The sequence below is a fragment of the Stegodyphus dumicola genome, chromosome 10 (genome assembly GCF_044657685.1).
Source record: "Stegodyphus dumicola isolate Sdum_Otavi_A_Nest chromosome 10, ASM4465768v1".
In the NCBI taxonomy this organism is placed as follows: domain Eukaryota; kingdom Metazoa; phylum Arthropoda; class Arachnida; order Araneae; family Eresidae; genus Stegodyphus; species Stegodyphus dumicola.
Genome location: NC_140777.1, coordinates 160,647,250 through 160,672,673, shown reverse-complemented (window position 1 = coordinate 160,672,673; position 25,424 = coordinate 160,647,250). Strand labels below are relative to the sequence as shown.

At 31.8% G+C, this 25,424-nt stretch overlaps 1 protein-coding gene across 2 annotated transcripts in view; it reads right to left on the bottom strand.

Moving 5' to 3' along the window:
- Positions 1-25,424, bottom strand: part of Glys (glycogen [starch] synthase) — a 106,161-nt gene that overhangs the window by 42,066 nt on the left and 38,671 nt on the right. For both annotated transcript variants that reach the window (XM_085825771.1, XM_035370513.2), the window contains exons 5-7: positions 24,853-24,997; positions 19,989-20,106; positions 17,811-17,931 (exon numbers count right to left, since the gene is read on the bottom strand). In XM_085825771.1, the coding sequence (XP_085681897.1) occupies positions 17,811-17,931; positions 19,989-20,106; positions 24,853-24,997 (384 nt within the window). The remainder of the gene's footprint in view (positions 1-17,810; positions 17,932-19,988; positions 20,107-24,852; positions 24,998-25,424) is intronic.

Sequence of the window (25,424 nt, the reverse complement as noted above, 5' to 3'; positions counted from 1 at the left end):
CTGGGATGTTATCTCTTTGCGATGTTTTGTAGCACGACGTTTTCGCATTGCGTTGTTTTCTCCGTGACGTTTTAGCCCGCGATGATTTTGCCGCGATGTTATCGCTGGACACCTTAATCCGGAATCATCTATAATCTGGACCTCAAAGCTACAAACCTTCTGCGCATGCATTAACGCATGCGCATAATACCTTTATGCATGCGCATATGCGTTGAAGCATGCGCGTTTAATGTATAACGGACGATATAAACTAAGCAAAAATTATCTAATTACCTATTTCAGTTAATGCTACAGATAGCATTGTTCCTAAAGCTTCTAATTGGATCCGGCTTATTATTTTTTGCAGACAGTTAGAGCAATTTTATAAAAGTAAGCTTGAACTTTCGATTATGTCAAAAAGAATTTCCGATTCTGGAGCTGCCAAAGCGAACGTATGTTTCGATATCCATCAAACAAAAGTGGAATTCCTGCAAAAAATGGATAAAGGCATATCTTTTGTTTCTCTAACCATTCCGAAATCTGTTTATCAATTTCATGTTGTTCTGCGCGGGGGGGGGGGACGTCACAGCTTGCAATGAACTGGAAGTTGATCTGTCAGCACTATCGTTATCTTCAGGGCAGATGTTTTTATTTTATTCGGCTTCTAATTCCTTACTTAATGTAGTATTTCATCTCGATGTACTCCATCTTTGATATGATTTAAATTCCTCATCATTATAAATATCACAAATACACATCAAATAGTTTTCTGGTTGCAATTTTCTAATTTCGACTATGTAATGTATGCTATGTAATGTAATGTATGCTACTCGTAATGTATGCTTTACGCATGCGCGCGTTGAAGGAAATGTTTAATAAAGTAAACAAATAAATATTAAGCTTTTTTTTTTTTTTTTTTGTAAATTTTGATACCCTTTAGATCATAATTGCTCTTTATTTCATAAATTACGGTGTCATATTTTTAATTTTATAATTTCTGCATGCCATCTTACCAGATTTAAACTGATGATCTATAATCCGGAAAAACCGATAATCTGGAATTGCCGAAGTCCTGACGAGTCCGGATTAAAAACTTTTGACTGTACTAATATTATTATTTCTAAAGCTGATAAGGGTGGACAGATCGTTGTTATGGACAAACATACATATACTGCTGGAGTTTCTAAACTGATAAATGAAGTACCATACTGCTCGATCCCTAAAGATCCTTCAACTTCCAACATCTATTAAATCTTCTCGTATACTGCCAACGCAGTTGAAGAAATCACTTATTCCACCTATTACTAACTGTGCTAGGCTTTATGCTCTCCCAAAAATCCACAAAACTGGTATTCTTTTTCAACCAATTGTTTCCAACATAGGTACAGCATCATATCCTTTGGCCAAATAATTAGTTTCCAGATTTTCTCCTTTACTTGCTAACAATATTAACACTGTAAAAAATTCTTTTGAAGTCATTGATAAACTGAAAGATATTTCTCCACTGTGTTCCATTATGGTTTCATTTGATGTCAAATCACTATTTACTAATGTTCCGATCGAAGGAGCACTAAAGTGTCTTGAAACTAGGCTTCGAGAATTCCATTTCACACATACTGAAATTGATGAGTTGGTTTCGCTTACTAAAGTCTCTCAGAGTCAAACTCACTTTGTTTTCCAAAATGATTATTATCGTAAAATTGAAGGATTAGCTATGGGTAATCCTCTCAGTCCTGTACTTGCTGACATTTATATGCACTATTTTGAGGCAAAATTATCTGATAAACTATCTTTTTGTCTCTGGATTCAGTATGTAGATGACACTTTTGCACTTTTTGATAGTAATAAAGAAGATTTATCCAAGATTTTATCTATTATAAATTCAATTGATCCAGCCATCCAATTCACTCTTGAAATTAAATTCAACAATTTCCTCCCCTTCCTTGATATTCTTATAATCCGCAATGAAATTTATTTTAACACTCCTGTGTACCGTAAACCCTTTGCAGTTTGTTTACCACCCTATGCTAAGTCATGCCACCCTGTTATGCAAAAAAAAAAAAAAAAAAAAAAAAAAAGGCTTCTTTTTACTATTATTTCGTGCACTCATTCATTTCACATTTCGTGTGTATTTTGCACACTCAAAGTTTGCTCCTCAGAATCTTTGCTTACCAATTAACTTAATTATTTGAGAGCAGTTGCTATTGACAGAGGATTTTCTCTCATGATCATTGATAAAGACGTTAAAAAATTTTCAGATTCCCAGTAAAGAAGACATTCCACTGTTAGAAATAATATTAATGACCTTGCCGTGCTTCCATTTTATCCTTCTGTTAGTTATAAAGTTGCACGGATTCTCCAAAAATTCAATTTTCAAGTCAGTTTCTCCCCTATCAATAAAATTCACAGTTCGATTTTAAAAGATTGCGTTTCTGACTTTAATTCTTGGGGAATTTATAGTACATAGTGTCAGTATGGCTTGAGATATATTGGATAAGCAAAAAGAGCGTTAAAGTTTCGTATCAAGGAACATGAATCTTACGTCCGAAAAGGTGAAATTAACAAGTCTTCAAATGCGTATCATAGTTGGAAATTTAATCATAATTTGAAAACAGATCATTTAACGAAATAGGAAAATTAGAAGTTTGGTCCGAACCACTGTCACAAAATTAATTAAATTTGAAAACAGATCTGCAAAAATTATCCAAAAAGCTTCTTCCGTTGGTGAGTTGGATTTTCTTGAGGCTTTTCATATTCACAAAGATTTAGCATGTTTAGTGAATGATTTTAAGTCCAATCCAGTCCTTCCTAACGCTTTTAAAATTCTATTAACATAATTCTTAGTTATTATTTTTGCCGATAGATGGCATTGCCTCCTCACGCATAGTACTACCAAAGGGTATAAAAAGCCATTACAGAGGTTGCTTTCCCTTTCTAGTAATTTCGTTCTCCTGATGAGGAGGGACCAGTAGCTGCCCTTGAAATCGATTGAGTGTTTTAATAAATGTATGCGAAATACAAGGCTGTTATTGCAATTTTGATTATGTTATGCATGTTCGAATTTGTCTATTTTGTTAATTTAAAATATCCACAAGTAGTGGAAATTTCATCTGTAGCATAAGTTTAAGATGTAGAGATGACTTATTGTCTGTTAAGTAGGGTGTGCAGGTTATAACTTCAATTTACAGTTATAATGACAACCTTAGATTCTAATTTTCTATTAGATCTGCAAATATTTAAACTGTTATTATATTACAACACACAAACAGCAGACTTTTATTAACATGTTAGCTTTTAAACTATCAAGCTGTAGTGCAAATGAATGTTCAGTTACATTTACTATTGCTGGAATGATTATCTCCCCGTATTATTCACTATGGGACGATTAAACAAGTGTTTAGATTGAGTGACATTAAGCTTATCTTACAAGCTGAGGTCTGAAAAAACAATCCTGCAGTTTTAAATGTTCTGTCATGTAGATGACTTAAATAGCTGAGAATTAAGCAGATGATTCGTAATCTTACGTTTTTCAGTCGGAAACCGTTCTATTGCAAGATAATGCCATCTTCCCACCAGTCAGCAACTATTTCATACACACTGTTTTAAAAATAAGAATGTGCACTTACTTAGTCATACAGTATGTTCTCTAGATTTGTCTCCTTGCGATTATTTTAGCTTTTCAAGAAACTCAAGTATCCTTCCAAAAGAAAACTTTTCCTGACATGGAAGAGCTCAAAGGAATGCAAAGGCTATTCTCAGAGCCAGTGAAGAAACAGACCTCTACAAGCCTTCTCCTTAATTTCATTTCATAATTGTATAAAGACAGGAAGTTGCATCAATGTAATCTCCGCAACATTTATATTCTTTTAATACACTCCAATTAATTGCTATGCTGTGAATATACACTAAAACTTCCAACTACTTGAACTTCAATTCGTCGAAATTTTTGGCAGTATGACTGTTGGAACTAGAAATTCGACAGTAAGTCAAAGTAAATATCAAAACAAATTATTCGAAACTGATACTGAATTGATTTAGGTGATTTTTTAATACAGTGCAAAGTCCATAATCCGGTTCGGCGATTCCGGATTATAGATCATCAATTTAAATCTGGTAAGATAGCATGCAGAAATTATACAATTAAAAATATGAAACCGTAATTTATGAAATAAAGAGCAATTATGATCTAAAGCAGTGGTTCTTAACCGGGAGGGGTGCGGGAGAAGCCCCTTAAATATCATTTATTAAATTTCTTATAATAAAATATTTGAAATCTGCAATATTGTCCCCGATATTGAAGCTCATAAAAATTGGTAGCACCTAGCTCATTTATTGGCAAAAGACACAGGAAAGAGCCGGTGGCGATGGGAGTATACACTACGCTACGAAAAGGCATGAAACACTACAAACGAATGCGAACAGTTAGCTAGGTGACAAAGAAAAGAAAAAACTTTGTGGGAATACAAGCGGAGAACGTTATCCCAGCTTGCGCATGCACTGAGTTCAATATGTGCTACTCCAATGGAATCTACGGATTCACAAATTTGTATCTGCATCTACTGCACCTGTGTTAGGTTGAGTCAACTTGAGTCAACTATTGAGTCTGCAACATGTGCATTGTGTATTCTGACTTGTCCAGAAACCTCTTGAGACTAATACATTCTTAATTGCCCGTTCAAGCCGAATAGGATTCAGTGATATTACAAACGTAAGAACATTATATATATTATATTACATTATTTCTAAATAATTAAATCAATTATAGTGAACCCCACTATGTCAAAAAAACCGCAATGGAATGACAAGTATGCCGCTTATGGATTTACCTGCACAATTGAAAAAGATTGCACGCAACGATCGCAATGCAGCTTGTGTTCCAAGATATTTTCAATCTCAAACCATCAAAGTTATTAGAGCATTTCAACAATCTGCATGGTGGCGAAAAAGCGCATAGCATGAACAGCTTGAAGTCAAAGAAGGCTCGGTTTGATACCAGTGGAACTATCCTAAAATTGTGCGGACCAGCAATTCAAAAACCTTTATTAGAAGCGTCATATCAAGTGGCATATTTATGTGAAAAAAAAAAGAAACCTCACACGATCGCTGAACATTTGATTAAACCTTCTGCTTTAATTATTGCTAAAATAGTTTTAGATTCAGAAGCGCATAAAAAAATCCAACAGATTCCATTATCGAATGATATTATACGATAGCGAATACAAGATCTTAGTGAAGATATTTTAATGCAAGTAACTGAATTCATAAAAATCAGTCTACTAAAAATAAGCAGGCAACTGGATGAGTCAACTGATGTTGATAATTGTAGGTAAATTTTGGTATTTGTCAGGTATGTGAAGGAGAAAGAGGTGATAGAAGAATTTCTATTTGAGCCACTGGAGGTGAATACGAGAGGAATTTATGTTTTCAATCGCATCAAAGATTTTTTTTACTAAATATCAATTACCAATGAATGTGATTGGCTCAATATGCACTGATGGAGCCCCAGCAATGTTAAGCAAAAATTCAGGATTTTTTCAACACATGTAAAGAGAATTACCAGAAGTTATAATAACACATTGACATTGCATCGTCATGCACTTATGTCGAAAGCATTGCCAGAAAGTTCAAAACAACATCTACCTATAGCAGTAAATGTAGTAAAATACATCCGAGGGCGAGTGCTTAATCATCGCATTTTTTGTGCATTTTGCGAAGAAATCGGTGCTGATCATACCGTGCTCCTATATCACACCGAAATACGATGGTTATCTAAGGGTCGTATGCTTATCAGAGTTTTTGAATTGCGTGAGGAAATTATTCAATTACTGACTAGTCAAAATTGTTATTTAGTAAAAGATTTTGAGAATAATGGTGCAATGCTGAGGCTGGCCTACTTAGCAGACATATTTAGCCATTTAAATGAATTGAATTTATGAATGCAAGGATTTGGTATAAATATCTAGTGAAAAATTATCTTCATTTATCCCTAAATTAGAAATTTGGATAGAGTAGAAAAGGGGAATTTTGCAAACTTTTCCTTGCTTGATTCTGTTATTGCGAAAAATGAAAAGAATACAATTATACCCGACATTGTAATACATTTAAGATGATTGAGCGAATCATTCAATGGATATTTTTCTACCGGAAATATTACCAAAACTCAGAGATGGATACTGGATCCATTTCTATTTGACTTAAATTTGATGGATGATAATGATCTGAAAAAACATCAACTTATTGAAATGCGAGCAAGTGGACATGTTCAAATGGAATTCAAACAATTAGAATTGCAACAATTCTGGTGTTCACAGTTACAACGTTATCCAGAGTTGGCGAACGGAGCACTGCAGTTACTCTTACCCTTTGCTACCACCTACTTGTGCGAAATGGGATTTTCATCACTTTTGCATATAAAAACTAAAGCGAGAAATCGCTTAAATGCAAGTGATGACTTACGCATATATCTTTCAAAAAAAGAACCTTGCTTTACCAGTATAATAATGAACAAGCAACAACAGACTAGTCATTAATAAAAATAATATTGTTTTGTATTTATATAAAATGTACACTGTTTTTTAATAAACAAAAAGTTTTGCAAAAAATGTATTTTTCTAGACTAAAAAAATTAAAACACATTTTTCAATGGGGTGAGGAGATACATTTTCAGATTCAATGCGGTGCGACTCGCTAGAAAGGTTAAGAAACACTGATCTAAAGAGTATCAAAATTTAAAAAAAAAAAAAAAAAAAAAAAGCTTAATATTTATTTGTTTATTTTATTAAACATTTCTTTCAATGTAAGTTGTTGAAGTTGCTTCATTTTTGGTGTGAATACTTTCTCTTTAATTCTATAAACAGACATAATTTCTTGTTCAGTTACAACGTCCCACTGTTCAAGTCCTGTAATTGCTGTGTCGAGAATACCGACTAACTTGTCAATTCAAATTTTTTTGTTTTCAATAGCCTCTCTGTCACTTTCTTCACTATCGGAAGCGGTATTTTCTGGATCTAGAACCATAATACGGATTTCGCCGTCCGTTAATTGATTGATGGTTGGGGCATTGGCGTCGCAATGAAAAACTTCTGTTATATCATCTTCATTTATTACCGCTTCTCCACATTTCTTTAAAAAATCCAATAACTGGAAAATTTCACCTTTAGTTTGCAATGTCCAAAAACCTTCAAATTTGTGGCTATCATCTTCATTAGCCTCACCATGAAATATGGTAGCTGGCCATAAATTATACGAAACATTTTTTAACATATCCTAAGGCACATCCTGTCAACGTGCATGGGCATGCTTAAACGCACATTAAAGCATACAAAAAAAAAAAAAAAAAAGGTTTGTGGCTTTGAGTTCCAGATTATAGACCATTCCGGATAATGGACACCCGGATTACGGACTTTGTACTATACTTGTTTTTTCCAGGGTGTGCTCCTGCAATTTTGGATTATTGAAACTTTATTATGTTTAAGTTAATTCTCTGCTTTTTTTTAAATAAAAGTGTAAGTCTTATGCACAATATACCTACATTGTATATTTCACAGTTTCAAACTATGTATTAAGAAAATAAACTAAGAGTTCAATGAGTATGATCATATAAATAGACTCCAACCTGCAGCAAAACTTGCCACTAGTCAATGCACGAAAGGAATTTTTACAACTTTGAAAATGTGCACGTAACTCATGTTGTAATTAACCATTAATTAATTTTTAATTAATCATTAACTGTAATCAATTTTATTACATTTAAAATCCATATACATATAAAACTGAATAATTAAAAATATGCCTTGTAAATTATATGCACATTTAATTAGAAATTTTCATTTAACTCCTCAAGCATGTATATCACTAAATCTACTAATATATGAAAAAGCAAGTATTTTACGAGTAAATCACTAATCGTAGAAAAAATCAGAATCCATAAATCATATATCTATATTCTGGATTTGATTTCCACAGGGAAACAAAATTTAAATAACCAAGAATAATACATATAAGTATTAAAAAAATACTTATAATTTATGAATGCAAAGATTTATATGTATCATGCTTAGCAAGTTTAAGTTCTGATTATGAGAATTTTTTGTAACACAGTTCTTCATTTGCCTGCATATTTATTTTTTCACTCAAAACTGCTTCGAGAGTTTTAGGACCTAAATTTGGTCGAAATTTTGTCTGATTTTTTTTTTAACAATAGAAAAAATTCTTTCGCAAGCTGCATTTGAATGAGGTATTATTAACAGAGCACACTAGGCAATACTTTGTATTTAATATACCCATTCATATTTTTTTATTTGGCAATTTCTCCCCATGCTATATCAATACGCAAATCTACACTTTCTTTCAAATCATCTACTTTAAACATGGAAAATTCAATTTCCACTTGATCAAGATATTTTTCATCAATAATCGATGGAAAAGTACTCATGAAGTAAAGAACAGATGAAAATGAAACTTCAGTTCTGAAGTTTATGTCAGCAACTTCAGCATGTTTTAATAATGGATCACTTAGTGGAAATTTATCCATTATATATATATAAATGCAGTTACAAAGAGAAAAACCTCGCACAGAATCGAAAAATGATTTCACTTCACTTTTATTCAACTTTGCATTTTTTAAATATAATCTTGTTTCTACACCAATCACTAAATTTTAATTTTTTTTAACTATACTTCAGAAATGGAATAGATGTTGGAGTAAAATCTTCATTTTCTTTAGAAATTTCTGATGGTTTTACGAATCTAAGAAATTTGTTAAAAGTTCAACAAGTTCTCTTCTCAATTTATGTATATAAGGAGCTTGTTGTTGCAAATTACTGTTATAAAAAAAGGGCAAAGTATTTTACAAAAATAACAAGTACAGTTTGATGGTAGGTGATTGTAACATTTGTTTAATGTTTTGCAATCTCTTTCCTTCATTCTCACTGTCATCTGGTTAATCTCCAAAAAAATTAATCACAGTATCCCACTGTTCCAAAATTCTTGTTATAGATTCTAAAAAAGACAACCATCTCATACTGTAATATTTTAAAATTTTCTGAGATTTTGCATTCTGTCCTAAAATTTGTTGAGCAACTTTGGAGCTATGCTTCTATTTTGAACTTTTCTCCAAATAAAAATATAATCTATTAACAACATTTCAATTTCTTAGCCAATTAATTTTTCAGTAGCCTTTTTTGCAGCTATATGCAAGAGGTGGCATGGACAACCTCAGATGATTATACAGTCAAAAGTTTTTAATCCGGAAGATAAGGATAATGCTGACAGATCAGATCAACTTCCAGTTCATTGCGTGCCGCGACGTCCCTCCTCCCCGCAGAGCAGCGGGATTGATAAACAGATTTCGGAATGGTTAGAGAAGCAAAGGATATGCCTTTATCCATTTTTTTGCAGCAATTCCACTTTTTGTTTGATGGACATTGAAACATGCTTTTGCTTTGGCAGCTCCAGAATCATAAATTCTTTTTGAGATAATCGAAAGTTCAAGCTTACTTTTATAAAATTGCTCTAACAGTCTGCAAAATTAATAAGCCGGATCCAATTAGAAGATTAAGGAACAACACAATCTGCAACATTAACTGAAATAGATAATTAGATAATTTTAGCTTAGCTTATACTATCCGTTATACATTAAACGCGCATGCGTAAACATATTATGCGCATGTGTAAAGGTATTAAAACGCATTATGCGTTTATGCATGCGCAGAAAGTTTGTAGCTTTGAGGTCCGGATTATAGATCATTCCAGATTATGGACGTCTGAATTATAGACTTTTGACTGTACTTGGTTGATGCATTTCGATAAGCGATGCTACACCTTTAAACTTTCCAATCATTATCTGAAGCAAATGATAAGCAATTTTTCCATTCTAAACCTTTGCTTTTAAAGTTTTATACAATTAAAAATATCTTTTCCAGTATTATTCGCGCATTCTAAAACAGAAATCAAAGACGTGATTATCACTCCCTTTTCTTTACTGTAATATGTTATAATCAATGGGTACAGCTTGTTATCATTACTTCCATCAGTACTTAGAGAAAATGATGTATTGCACACTGATTTTATGATATCGGTAACAGTACTTTCTGCAAGCATTTTCAGAATAGTAGCAGTTTTGGTATGACTGCAGCTAAATGGTTTTCCTATGGCAGAATCCGGAAACATTGCTTTGAAAAGCTCTTTGGAATGATCCGAAACAGAAAGCGGTACATTATGCTAAATCAAAAATCGAACAAAATAGCATTCAGCTTTCATAGGATCTGTTTCGTCATCTTTTATTAAGAAATTTGTCATTTTTTTAGATTTTACAGTGCCAAATTCTATATGCTTTTGAGAAAAAACATGCCATTTACAGTCATCTTTACTGCCATGTGCAACTGAGAAGTCTGTTGCATATGCTGCAGTGTGCATGATTCCCAGAAATTTCGGATGCCTTAATGCATGGAAATCTGAAGAATATGAATCTTTAAATTTCTGCTTTGATAATTTTGGCTTCTTCGTTTGAGGTAGCATTATTACTAAGCTCTCTCCGTAATCTAAGCAATGGAGCCAAAGGCAGGCTAAACTCGCAGCAGCTACGAACCTGAGAGACAGATAAAGTAGACAGATGTTGCCGGGGAACTGGACGAGCCATTAATGACTGGAGTTACTGATCTACGACTGGCTATTCTTCAAAACCAGCAACACACTCAACACGTGATATATGATGACACGAGTATTCAACCAATCATCAGATGAATAAATTGCCTCCATTTTGTGTACTGGTTCTCCTACTCTGTTTCTGTAAAATCCGTAGGTTTTTCCATACTCTTAGTAGCTCATAGCTTTTCACGAATTTCCGTACAAACTACGGAGAATCGATAATAGTTGGAGTCTATACATATCTCATTATTAAGTAAAAATATATGAAATATAAATTTTATATTAAACCTCTTATAAAGGAATGTTTCAAATAGGTCTTAAAAATTATATGATTTAGAACATTTGCACCTGATATTAATATCAAATTATTAGGTGAAATAAAATGAATACTGTATTTTGTTGACCAAATATGTTTGGGAGATGCTTTATTCCTCTTATATTTGGTGACGTTTTACCTAAACTGTTGTCCAGTTTTAGTTTGATCTCAATTTGCAGTTAAAATGTCTAGAAAGTGAAAAGCAGTCTTGCCAAAAGATATAACTAAAGTTTTAAAAGAACTGATAAGAATACAAAATTTTTGGAAATATAACTGTCAAAAAACTGAACATTCTTGTGTCACCACTGAAACAAATGTTTGTTTCCTTCCTTCAGAAACAAACAAATGTTTCTGAAGGAAGGAAATTAGGAGAAAGGGCAGTAAGTTTCTGAAGAAACACTTCAAACAAATTGTATGCTCAGGGAGAAATATTTGAAGGTTCAAATCGTATTTTGCTGAGGTTTCCACTCAGTGCAATGTGTCAAATATTCCAGCGAATGGGCTTATACCAGTAAAAAGACAGAAGAAATAACATTGCCAGGGACAACTGTTTTTTCAGAGTAGGGCTGTCATATATTATAAATGAAGAATTCAAAGATGTCTCAGCCAAACTTTTTGAAAAGTCATGAATTTATCCAAAAAAGAGTATCGGCTAAAAATATTTTCATATTTTTAGCCATTTCATATTTTTCTTTTTTGGATATCAGCTAAAAATGTTTTCAATGTTTATGAAACTAATCATTTCTTTCATTTCAGGCCTTCAAAATGCCTAGCTTCTAAAGACATTCAGTATCATGGACAAAATCGCTTCCCCATTTTACTCTGACCAATTACTGATGAAACAGAAGGTAACACCTTTACTCATAAAAATATCACAGGAAACAAGTTGGCTCAAAAGTGACTATGGTGTAATATATAGTGAATGAAAAAGAAAGGATGATTTGGGGGTTGTATGTGCAAAATGTGTCAAGAAAATCATTAAAGCATTAAGGTTTTCTTGTAGCAATAAGCCTTAAAAAGAAAAATTTAAAACATTAATGAAAATTCTTTTTTTAATTATTTATATTTAATTATATAAATTTAGTCTTTTTTATGTTATTTGTTTTTTGCTATTTAAAAATGAAAAATTTGAACCATTTGGAAATATGGATAATATTTTAACAAATTAAATGTAAGATTATAAAATTGTGTAAAGCAATAGCAGAACGATAAAACTGAGAACAATTGTTCATACACATATCATTCAAAATTAAAATGTAAATAAAACAACTTTCTCAATGACACAGCATTTATAAACAGCCCACTAAAATATGTATTAACTATGTTACAGCATTTTCTCTCTTAATGTAGAATACAGGTTTCAGAGGTATCGTAATGAATACTGGGTGACAAAGTATTCTTTCAAAAGAAATGCTCGCACTAATTATTACTCACAACTCCGCTGGGCTAACTACTTGAAGTCTCTCTCCAGAGATGATAACTTTATATGGAAAGCGGTCAAAAGGTATAAAAATTGCCACAACAACATTCTGCCTGTTAAAGGCCCTCAAAGGATCCATTACACAGATACTGAGAAAGCAGAACTTTTAACGCAACATCTGGAATCTCACTTTCACACTAACAACATTCACGACCCCATTACAGAACAATTAATTACTGACTTTCACAACAACTATATGCCAAGCCCACATACTGAGAACACGATCCTAGTCATGCCATCCGAGGTTTGCTCCTACATTAAAAAGCTGAAGAACAACAAGAGCTCTGGTTATAACACCATAAGCAATAGAAAGATCAAGAAATTTCCAGTTAAAATCCTACTGTTCTTTACAAAGGTTGTCAACCTTATACTCAGATGGCAGCATTTCCCGGAAAGTTGGAAACTCGCTTAAATCACACCAATTCTGGAACTCAAAAAGTCTGCAAGCTCATCAGAGTCATACCGTCCGATAAGTCTGCTATCCTCACTTAGCAAAATTATAGAGGCTGTTCTACTAACCAGAATTAATCAACATCTGGAACAGAATAGCATCATCATTCCTCACCAATTCGGATTTCGATGCAGACATTCTATGGTCAACCAGCTATACCGTGTCGTGGAACTAAATCAGTGAAGGGCTACAGAAAAAGAAAGTTACAGGAGGACTGTTTTTAAACATAGCAAAAGCTTTCAACCATGTATGGCTGGACGCACTCACCTACAAACTACACAACCTGGGCTTCCTAGGTTACATAACAAACATAGTTAAATCCTATCTAACCGAAAGACATTTTATCGTTCGCGTCTCAAATACACTCTCAACATGTAGGGCAATCCTTGCTGGGGTCCCCAGGGAAGTCTGCTTGGACCTACCTTATTCAATATCTACATGAACAACATTCTACAGAACACAACACTCGCAGTGTATGCTGATGACACTGCGATCCTCTCACAAAGTACATTTGTTAGCCCAGCAATACAACAACTACAAGACTGCATAAACATGCTCGATACTTGGCTGACAAAATGAAAAATCAAAGTTAATGTCGACAAGACTCAAGCAATTCTGTTTACCAAGAAGATTAAATTCAACCAAAACCTGCAATTCTTTGGACATGTCTTCCTATGCGACAAGCAAGTTCTTTATCTTGGGGTGATCCTCAGTAAAAAAACTCTATCATGGTACCCACACATAACATCTATCCTTAATAATATTAGAGTTAGTAAAGTCACACTTCACCCCTTAATTTCTCGAAACAGTGTACTTTCAATAGACAACAAGTTGCTTATTTATAAAACCGTACTGAGTCCCATACTATGCTATGCCTGCCTAGTCTAGGCATATTCAAGCAAATCTTATAGATAAAAAAAAAAAAAAAAAAAAAAAAAAAAAAAAAAATTGCAACAGGCATAAAATTGTGTCCTAAGACAGATTACCAATTCACCCTGGTACCTTTGAAATCAAAAGTTACATGAAGAACTGGGTATAGAACAACTTAAGTGTTTTTACTGCCAGCTTGCCCAGAACTTTTATGCCAATCTTGTTAATATCAACAACCCAGATATAAGGATTTAGGATTACGATTTTAATGACCCAAATAATAATAAACGACCTATGGCCATACTTAGTACCCATATTGTATAACTTATTTAATATGTTATGTACCTCTTAATATTGTGTTGAAGATTTAAGGTTTAATTATTACCCAGTGCACCAAGAGACTCGTACTATTTTATTACTTATATGAATGTTTTTTCTGTATCAGGCTATAGACATTTCATTCCTCCTTTTTCAGCCTTCCCAGATAGCACTTCAGGTCTACTCAAACTTGACACACACTTTAGCCTTTTTTAGAAATTTATCTTTTAGCTATTCTTATAACTTTAAAAAAATGTCAAAAAGCATGATTTAATTATATATATATTTTCTAATTATATATTAATTACTCATTACAGTATTCGAAATAACATATCTGTTCTACAAGGGGTAGGGTCCTTGACCCAGGCACCTTGGTGCCACACGGTTTCCCCAATGGATAATGAATACTGGGTGATAAAGCATACTTTCAAAAGAAATGCTACTCAAATAAACAAAATTAATATAGACATCTACGAATAAACACATAATTCAACCACATAAACCAAAAAATAATTAAAGTAAAATTGTCAAAATAAAATAAAAACAAGAAAACAATAGATGTGATTTAAAAATAACTTTTTCTCTATGCACACAGGATGAAAGGAGAAATGAAATAGGTTGCCGTAAACTGAGAAGTTCATCAAATGAATTATTCTTGGCATAAAGTAAAAAAAAGAGCACCACAGTAAATTTCATTCCAAATTAAAAAAAAAAAAATTGTTTTTAAGGATCATTTGACATGTAGAATCAAAATATTTAAAAAACTGTTATGCTATTTAAGAAAAAGTTCTGATTTTATATCAAAATACAAACATTAGAATAATTCTGTACATTAATCTAATATATATCTTAAGTCGCTCTTTCGAAGCATGAAAAACATGAGCTGAATTTTGTCAATCGGTTGAGTAGAATGAGAAATGTAGAAGTCTTTTTTTTTTTTGGTGGGGATGGGGGGGAGGGCTAGCTGTATATAAAATGATTACATTCAATTTATTTAAATTTCTATCTAGCCATATTAATTTTTAATTTGTTACTGTAAGAAGGCGCATGATTTTATTGCTGTAGTTGAAAAAGGTCATGATAATCAAGTGATCACTATTATTAATATTCAAACTTTATTCACAAAATTCTGCGATTGTTAAAAATGTATACATAAAAATATATGAATGCATTTTAAGTATAAATGAAAACATAAATTATAATATGTATAAATATTTGTGTGTAATTTGTTTACATAATAACCAAAAGGAAGATTACAGCACAACACTTCTTTAGATTTTTTTTGGTCTATAAGTGGGCTTCATTTGAATGAATTCCTTTTGCAGCATTCATATCTACAGTTTTAACACTCTCTCCAACCTCTTTTAAAGGTAAACCTATGCATCCCTCAAGAATTGTTTGCAATAAACATACTTTTTGAGTTAAAGCTTCACAATACAAACTATGGAATTTAAAATATAAGTTAGGTTTATATAATAATATATTTTTTGGTTTATATTTTTATACTACGTTAATAAAAAAAAATTTTTTTGGCCTACAATTTTGCATATAATTAAAATGTTATAATTACATTTTTAAATTCCTCATCAGTTTTTAGAAGTCTTTCTGTAAACATGTTCTTTTTTGACTGCACTGAGAAATTCCCTTCATATCTGAAAATTATTAATTATTCATGTAAATACAAGTTTTATATATCAGATTTTCATGATTAAAAGAATTCATGAAAGAGACAAAATGAGATCATATCCAAATATTGCCGATTTTTTTTTTTAGAAGGGTTAATTCTCCTTGATAAGTCAGTCTTCTTCTAGGAAATCAGCAAGTTTAGTGATTTTTTATGTGTGTACTCTTCAACCTTTATTTTATGTATGTATTATTCTTTTTTTAACAGTTTTAACACAGTCTTCTTAAGTATTAACATTTCCTAATTCCAATTTTCAATAATTTTACATATATGTGGGCGCAAAAAAAGTAAATGTATGTATGTACACATAGACATACTATAATAATTCTTCATTATTTGCAAAATTTCATTAATAAACTAAATCTTTGTTCACTTATCACTTTTCCCACATGGGGCAGCTTATAATTGATTTCTGTGAGCAAAACCACTATCCTATTGGCTTTGAATGATTCTAGTATTTATAAAGTGCAAAAGAGTTTTAATTTCATTTCCATTTGAAAGCTCATGACAAAGATGTAAACTCAGTTTCATAAAAAAAAAAAAAAAAAAAAAAGTAATATCTGCTTCATTTACTATAGAAGAAATTACAATGTCATCAAAGTATAAATAAAAACATCTCAGAGAATCACATGGATCACCTAACTGAGATCCGAGTCCTGGATGGTGAGTCACAGAAATTTTGTCGATATACAGTTTGGTGCAGCAAGTGTAACAGCTGACCAATCTCTTGGACTTGCAAGAGAATTGTTTGTTTCATTTTGAGATGCAAGTGATTCATCATACGCACTTCTAAAATCTTTCAGTTTTTGATTAGCTTTCCATTTAAGAACTAAGCTGTTACTCAGTACAGTTTTGTCCTAATAATTCAGAGCAGTTTCAGAGTGGAAAGAGCATAGTATGTGAAGTGAAACAAATATGAGTTGCATATGGCTAGGAAGTCGGGACTTGTGGAGAGCGGAAAAAGAAGTCATTTTCATCAGATGTACTATATAGTATCTGGAATGACCATTGCCTTTCATTCTTATCTTTCCTTATCTCATTTCAGTAACATTCTTTCTCCTTTTTGCTTTCATATTTCTGCTAGTTTTCAATGTGCACCCTATTTGAAAATATTTGACTGGTTTTTAGAAATAGAGGTAGAACTCTCAATATCTTTGGAAGAAGATATTCAGTACAATGTAAGAACACACTTCTGTGACCGAAATCTATAGGAAAAAAATATCTTCTCTTGCAAAATGATTCAATTTTATGATATACATGTGTATAATATGTACAAAATCTAAGAATGGATTTTAAACTTTACATATATGTATTTACAAATTCCATAGCCTTTATCAAAAACATAACTCTTTCTGAACCCAAGTTTTACATAACTTTGCAACAAAACAGTTTTTGCTCACATTTTGTTATTTTTTTCTATAAAGCATTTTAGAAATTTATTTAAAATAAATGAATCATAAAAGGTTAAAGAAAGTGTGCAAATGTTGTAAGAAAAACTAAAGATTAAAAATGGTTTCACAGATCATATTTTAAAAATAAACTTTTTATAAGCTAAGTTCTATTAACCTTTCTTTTATAATAATAACGGAAAATAAGTGGAATAAAGGTACTCAAAAATTTCTTCATGTAGAAACATTTACATTAAAATAAAAAAATTTATAATTCTACCAAACAAAATTAAATTCGCACAACTTTCAAATACTTCATAAAAAAAGCATGTGCTTATTTATATTTCATATAATAATTTGTCAGAATTCTGCAGGGTATTTATATCAGTTCCGGATACTTGTATTTCATAAAATTATAGTCAATCAACTAGCTCTCAGATGGAAAATTACGTGAATATTTAAAAAATTTTCCAAATGTAACACTAAAAAGTCAGGGGGGAATACATGAGAAAATACAATAAATATGTATAAATAATTTCTTTTGTAATACACCTATTTATTAATATAATGCAAGAAACTATGCTTTGTTTAAATTCTAAGTTATTTAATTTATAGGTTCTCACATGCTCATTATTCAAAATTTATTATAAAGTATTTAATAATTAATCTGATCTTACTTTTAGAAAATGATTCAGTCGAGCTAAAGCTTCAATGAATAAATCTGCACCTTTATTTGAAAATTCATATCGACCAGCAATGAAAAGATATAATGTTTTATCTAAGTCAAAATCATAGTGCCTAAAATATAAAAATAAGATATTGAATAAATGAATATTATTCAAAATAAAAACAGAAGTGAAATATCAACACATAACTAACCTTTAAAAATAAAACTATTATATTTCACCTCCAATTAACCAGCATAGTTAGTACTAAGGAAGACATCCATGCTTAACTCAAAGTTAATTTGAGGGCATTAAGAAACACAGGCATGAGAAAGAAACTATATTATAATTAATTTGTTAATGAAATTTTTGTTTACTCAATCTAGGCTAGCTTGCAACCAACTTTTATATTTTAAACTATTTAAAAAAAAAACATTTACACAGAGAAAAATGAACAAAACAGATTTAAAGGTTTTATTAAAGCTTGTGTCCCCCTTTTTTAATAATAGTACTATCTTAGAGTTTTGTTAATATCAATACATCAGCACAGCATTCTCTTAGCCATATAGATAGCCTGAAAGCATTTAAGCATTCTATACCGCAGCACGCGCACAGGGAAAATTTCGACCTTGTGATTGGATATGGCTTCGGATGGCATCATTTCCTCTACGCTTAGGAATGCCTTGACTTTGTTTGGGCTCCAGGGTACACCTTCATACCGCTTGTTTACATTTTGATAGAAGTACCGAAAAGATTATAATGTGCGTTGCATTTTTGTTTCTATGAGATTACATTTCTTACAACACTGTAGTTTGATGAATTTAATATTAAAAATGTAGTGATTTTTTTCCTTTAGAGAGAAAAAGTATTATTTCTTTTTGTGCTAACTCTGTAAATGTGTATTAATATTAAGTGCAGAGATTTTTAATAAATGTATTCTTAAATTAAAACCCTTCATATTAGAGGTGTTGTGATTATTAATTCATTATTTCATGTTCATTATATATCCATTCTCTGCTGATACAAACTCGAAAGCATGAGACAAGTCTGTTTTTGGAAATAGCAAAAATGACGTTGGGAACTAGTGTAGTTCACAATATTTATGATCAATTTGAAAAGGTATTCAACTTATTTCTGAAATTAGATTAATATGGATTCGTAACAGAGAAATAGGGATATGATTTTTAAATTGAATACTATTACTTTAAGAATATCACCCATTTTTTAATGTGTAACATTTTTTGTACCTTTGCATAAAAATAGTGTTTGTCAGAGAAGGAAATTACTTTTCTTATACACGTGTATTGAATTGAGCAACAGTACTGAATGCACTTTTTTCTTTAATTTAAGGAAATAGAGTATTAGAGTGACATGGACACTAACAAAGAAATATTATAATATTTGCAAACGAAATACTTTCTGCAATTTGAAAGAAACAGAATGCAACAAAACTGCAATAATAATAATATACTTACTAGCACACAATGCCTTTACAGTTGGATTGAGATCATCGTGTTTTGGTTTTTGCACTAACTTCATGAAGTCAGCTATTTATATAAGTACTTAAGATTGATTCCGACATTAACAGCATCTTCAAAAGATTTTATAACTTTATTTTTCCATAAAACTCTTAAGTTATCTGCAGAACACTGCAGCTAAATATTTTCACTTCAAAGAAAACAAACGATAATTTTCACAATTCCATGTCACTCATATGCAACATTCAATGAAAACAAAACCATAAGAACCCCACCTAAATTACGCCAAGAGAAAATGATATCTGAAAGTATGTCCAATCACAGGAACGGATTTTCCCCTAAAAAAAAGGACTCTGTACTCAAAAGCAGAATTTACTTATAAAATGTTTTAAAAAAACTATACCATTTTTGCATCATTAGCAACAGGCTTCACTTTGTCACAAAACTAATATTATATTTTAAAGTTATATAGCATATATAATATTGGGGATTTGTTAAAGACACGTTCCATACAAACTGAAGGCTAAAACAAGCAGATACTGAGAATATGAAAATTATATGCTTCAATGAATAAATTTTTTGTTTATTGAAGAAATTCATTCTTTTTTTAATTTGATTAAATAAAAAAAATTAAGAATTTTTTGGTCACATTACGGTATAAAAATATAAACTTTAAGAACATCTTATACATGTAAAGAATAAATATACAAACCCATAAAAATGTCCCCTCACAAAATCATGTATTTTTTCTTTGGCAAGAGCATGAAGATTTTGAAATTCATGAATAGCACTGAACTTCTTAACATTTAATCCATTTGGAGTAATTACATCTTAAAAAACAAAATAAATATGCACTTACATTGATTATATCAATTAAGAATTTTCATTAAAATTTCACAATAAATTAAAAAAAAAAGTGAAAATTTCACTTGTTCAGGTGTTTGTTTAACTTCATTCCCTAAGCACATAAAAAAATAGTTTATTTCAAATCAACTAGAATGTCAGGTATTGTTATGAAATAATATAATACATAACTGAGCACAAAAAAACAGGTACTTCCTTGTTAAAGCAGCCACCTTGCTCAGTCTCAAAAATCGGAAGATTAGTTTGCAAAACTGGCAAACTTAATTGGCAGATTTTCCACATGCAATGTGTTTCATTTTCAGACTGTTTCAATTACAGAGTTGTCTATGTGATATCATTGATTCAATATCTTTCTTCTTAAGAAATGCTTACCACTTTTAATTTTTAATAATTTAAAAAAGAAAACATTTGTTTGAGATATTTATAATGTGCAACATATTTGATTTTCATGCTTACTTCAGACAGTGTGATATAATTCCCTCATTATTTTTTTCCCTCAGAAATGTTTGCTATTTTTCACTTTCTCTTACATTAAAAATAAGCACTAGTTTCTTCTCAATATCTTCATTCATTCTTCTCTCTTTACTTCCTTCTAAAATTTTAAGTATATTTAACTTAAGTTGAAAAAGAAGCAGTGGTTATTTTCTCTCAAAAGCATGGAATTTTACAAACTGAGGAAAAGTAAAAAAATGGCTACTAGTTTATTAGAAGGTGAAGTATTTGTAGATGCAATTGAAAATCTACAGTGGGTAAAATGTCTTCATGTTAATATTTTGTTTCATGATTACACAATTCCTTTGCACTTCCTACACTTTTGAGTGGAAGAACTAGCTTGGACTTGATACTTTTGAAATGATGAACAGAAGGTGCAATATTAAGTTAAATGTAAGTGAAAATGCAAAATTACTTTTGTTTCTTAACCACTTGCGATACGACTAAACTTCACGGTTGTGGTGCCGTGTGCTACAATATAACAAGCGGTAAAGTGTTTCATTTACGCCACTCCATGTCTGTAAGTGCATTCCAGAGCTGTAACTTAAAATAAACAATCTCGTTGTTAGGCGATGTGTGCACCACGTTATTTTCATTTTTGCACGCGGTTTGAGACAAAAGCATCTCGACATGCATGGCATGTCTTTTTAGCGCAAGTGGTTAAAGATTGCTATATTGTTTTTCTAATTTTTGCCACACTAATTTTAAATGTCTCTAAAATGCTTGGAGTGGCCACTCTAACCAGAAAGTACCAAAAAATATTTAAAGGAAGAAAACACAGATATACACTGTTAGACAAAAAAAAAAAAAAAAAAAAGACGCACCAAGAAGGAGTTATTTGAATAGGACGGAAATCGGTAGAAGTTATGTACATGTACAGAAAAACAAATGATTACAGTTTGAGAAAAATTAGATGATTTATTGAAGTGATAACAGCTTCACAAAGTGAAAAAGTCAGTAACGCGTTTGTCCATCCCTGGCCCTTATGCAAGCAGTTATTCGGCTTGGCATCCGATTAATAGAGGTTGTGGATGTCCTCCTGAGGGATATCGTACCAAATTCTGTCCAATAGGTGCGTTATATCGTCAACATCCTGAGCTGGTTGGAGGGTCCTGCCCATAATGCTCCAAATGTGCTCAAAAGGAGACATGTTGGTATCACATCGCTGTCTGCGGCATCTCCAGACATGCCTTCACTGGCCATTGAGGCTCAGTTCAAAGAGGGACTCATCACTGAAGACTATTTTACTCCAGTCAGTGACATTCCAATGCGAATGAGCCCGACACCACTGCAAACAGGCTTGACGTTGTACAGAGGTCAATGGTAGGCGGAGCAAGGGGCACTATGACCTCAACCCCCTTTCCGTGAGCCGTCTATGAATGGTCCTTGCAATCACTGAAACACTAGTTGCACGTACAATCGATGATAATGATGCATCTGGGGCTGTGACTGCCGCTCTGATGATTGCTCGGTCTTCATGTTCCGTCGTTTCTTTAGGCCTACCGCTTCCTTCTTGACACTGTGTGCGGACATGGTTCACCCATTCCTGCCGTCATTGTGGCATCGCTCCTGCTCAAATGTCGAGCTATTCCCCAATAAGACCAACTGGCTTCTTTGAGCCTAACTACACAACCTCTCTCAAATTCTGACATCTGCACATATTGTTCGTGCACATGTATGTGAGGAATAGTTACTGTCTACCAGAGTACATGAAATGAAATTTGTAAAGAAGTTATGACCTCGAATCATAATTTCTCCTCTTAAATACCCTGCCAGTTGCACAGATAAGATGCGCTGTAGAGACAACCGTTCATTCATTGGCAGCCAAAATGTAAAATAAAATTTTGCATTTTCCGTCTGTTGTGTAATTTGAAAGAAAAAGGCTAGAGGGCGCTCTTGCTCGCATAGTTTGAAAAAGGGAATAAAGTTTGTTCATGTTGAAGGCGGTGGCCTAAGAATACACTCTGTATATAGTGAACATAAAATATTGTTTAAAACGCAAAAGTGTTAAAATTAATAAACTCACTGAACCACCATCACCTAATTTGGAAATGCATAAAATTATTATGGTGATTATTACCGTCAAAACCTGTATGCATATCAATTTATGTCCAATTTCTTTATATCTTTTCGGTGCATTATTTTTTTTATCTAAGAGTGTATAATCTTAAAAAAATTACAGTAACATTATATATTTTGAAAAGGTAAATTTAAGAAAACATGAACCCATTCTATTTTGATATACAAATATAATTATTTAAAATGTGTAAGTCAATGTTTCATTTTTACTGCTTTAGTGAAAATGCATTTTCAGTATAAAAGAAAAGAACAGAAAAGATGATATGAAAAGCCCTTTTTGGGGTTGCTTTTAAAAAGAATGACTGAAACCTTTATAATTTAGGTGATACTCCTTTACAGTTTAGAATGCTATATTTTAAGAGCTCAATCTTTTGCCAAAGCTCTTGGACTTGAAGTACAATATATCTTCACTCAAATAGTTCAATGTTTAAATGGATGTCAACCACTTCCAGATGTTTATCAACTCCTTTTTTAGTTTAGTAGATCTTTCTCACAGTGTTATTTCATGATTTAATTTTCAGTTGATATTTTACTTCATTCTCATCTAGCGATTCTTAGTCACTAATCTAAAGCTACAGTTTCTTTGAAATTCCTCTTTTTTGTGATTCTTCCTATTCCCCTTACATTGTTAAATTTGTTCCATTTACATTATTTTTCTAAATCAGCATTTGATGGTTATCTGGTTCCTGCCAATACACTGTGAATAATCTATTGGACACTTTTAGCAATGAAATCTAGGTTTAACAGTATTTATGTATTATCACAAACACCTTAGCACAATTCAGGGAATTTCACAAAAGAAAAAGAACATACTTTTACTTTAAAATGTTATATATTATATACACACATATACAAATTCTACATTTCAATTATATTTTTATTCCAAAAAACAATCAGTAAACCTAATTATGAATAGGTTTCTGTTGTAAATCAAAATTTTGTAGCAATTGCTTTGAAAGAGAATTTGAAGCATTGTTTTTTAGCAATTTTGTGACAAAATAATGGATTCCTGCAGAAATTTCACAACTTTTCTATTACAGGAAAATGCTACAAGCACAAACTTAAAACCAAATTTAGCAGAAAAAGTAATTATAATTTTTCTATAAAAGCCATTCGAACTTGGAATAAAAAGCATAGGAAAAAAGGGTTACATTAGAAGCTGAATATTTGTCATGCACATGGCTGCCTAAATAATTGTTATGTGTGCAGAGTTTGGTGTATTCTGAAGCTTTGGCAATTTTTAGTAAGGTGGTTGCAATAATACATAAGTATTGGTTTTATTATTTCCAACAGGTATTATTTGGCAGTTGTATTCAAAATAGCAGTAAACAAACTATTATTCTCTGCAACTTGTCTCCACCTCCATACAAACTCTGAAAAGAAGGAGATTGCAAACTGCACCACCATCAGCAGTTATTCCTCCCTTTTGGTGATCCTTCCATGCTCCCTTGTTTGCACAGGGACGAAAGATTCATGATCGAAGTTGACGTTGAAATAAAAAAGAAGCAATCCTACCCTTTATCAGCTCCATTTTTCCAAACAAAACAAACATAATTTTTTTTTTTTTTGTTTTTTTTTTTGTAAGAAAATCTAAATAGCTTCTTAAGTTGTGAAATGCTCCCAAGAATCAAGAGTCAGGGGGTGGTATTTTTAGCAACACATTAGCAGTTACAAGATAACCAACAAGTATATTCAAATCTTACCTAAAACTAAAATTTAAGATTTTTTTTTTTACTTTTTAAATTGCTTCAGTTTTTCTCTTTTCTAGTATATATATTTCTTGTCCATCCTTTCATCATTTGCATTATTTAGCATTTATTTCACGCTAAATAAAAGTTTCACATATTTAGAAACTTATATTTTGACTAATACTTCATTCAGTAGTTTAGTCCTACTTCCTTTCTGACCTCCATATTTAAAATCTTACTTCACTGAATTCCTAAGTTCAAATATTTCTTACTGTTTCAAAGTAAAAAGCTCCTTAATAAATAAAAATTATAAAAAAAAAAAAAAAAAAAAAGATTAAAGTTTTATATGCACACACTGTATGAAGACTTATTAAAATTTGATTGAAAGATCTGGCTTAAAGGTAAACACAGTTTAGTTTATCACTCAGTGCAATGTGTCAAAAAAGTACCAACCCGGTTTGCGCTTTAGTAAATGTTCAGCTTCTAAGGAGGTTATTTCAGATACTGTTGTAAAAACATGGGCACTATGTGCTGCAGCTCTTTCCATACAATACCTATGATAGATTCCTCTGTCTCCTGCTTCTTTGTCTAAATTAAACTAAAAATAGAAATTTTTTTTAAAGAATCAGAAGTATTTAGTACTGGTAATAGATATAGGTTACATATACATGGGGGGGGGCACAGGGAAATGGGAAATTTTTGAAGTAACATAATTTGTATGAATACACACAGAAAAAATTTTTTTTATAGATGAAAGTGCAAGTATGCAGCATGCCATTTGTGTGCTCAATACAAAATGCCACAAATTATCTCTTTATTTTTTAAAAATGACATCAGAAGACAGGCTCCCTCTTGGCTTTTCCATTTAACCAGTTATGGTAACTCCGGAATGCTTGGTGCAGCATGTCTTGGAGAATGGCAGTGATTTCATTTTCAATCTTCTGTTTCAGTTGATGGATAGTTATAGGATGTCTGTGGTAAACCTTGCCTTTAAGATGTCCCCACAGAAAAAAATGCAAACATTA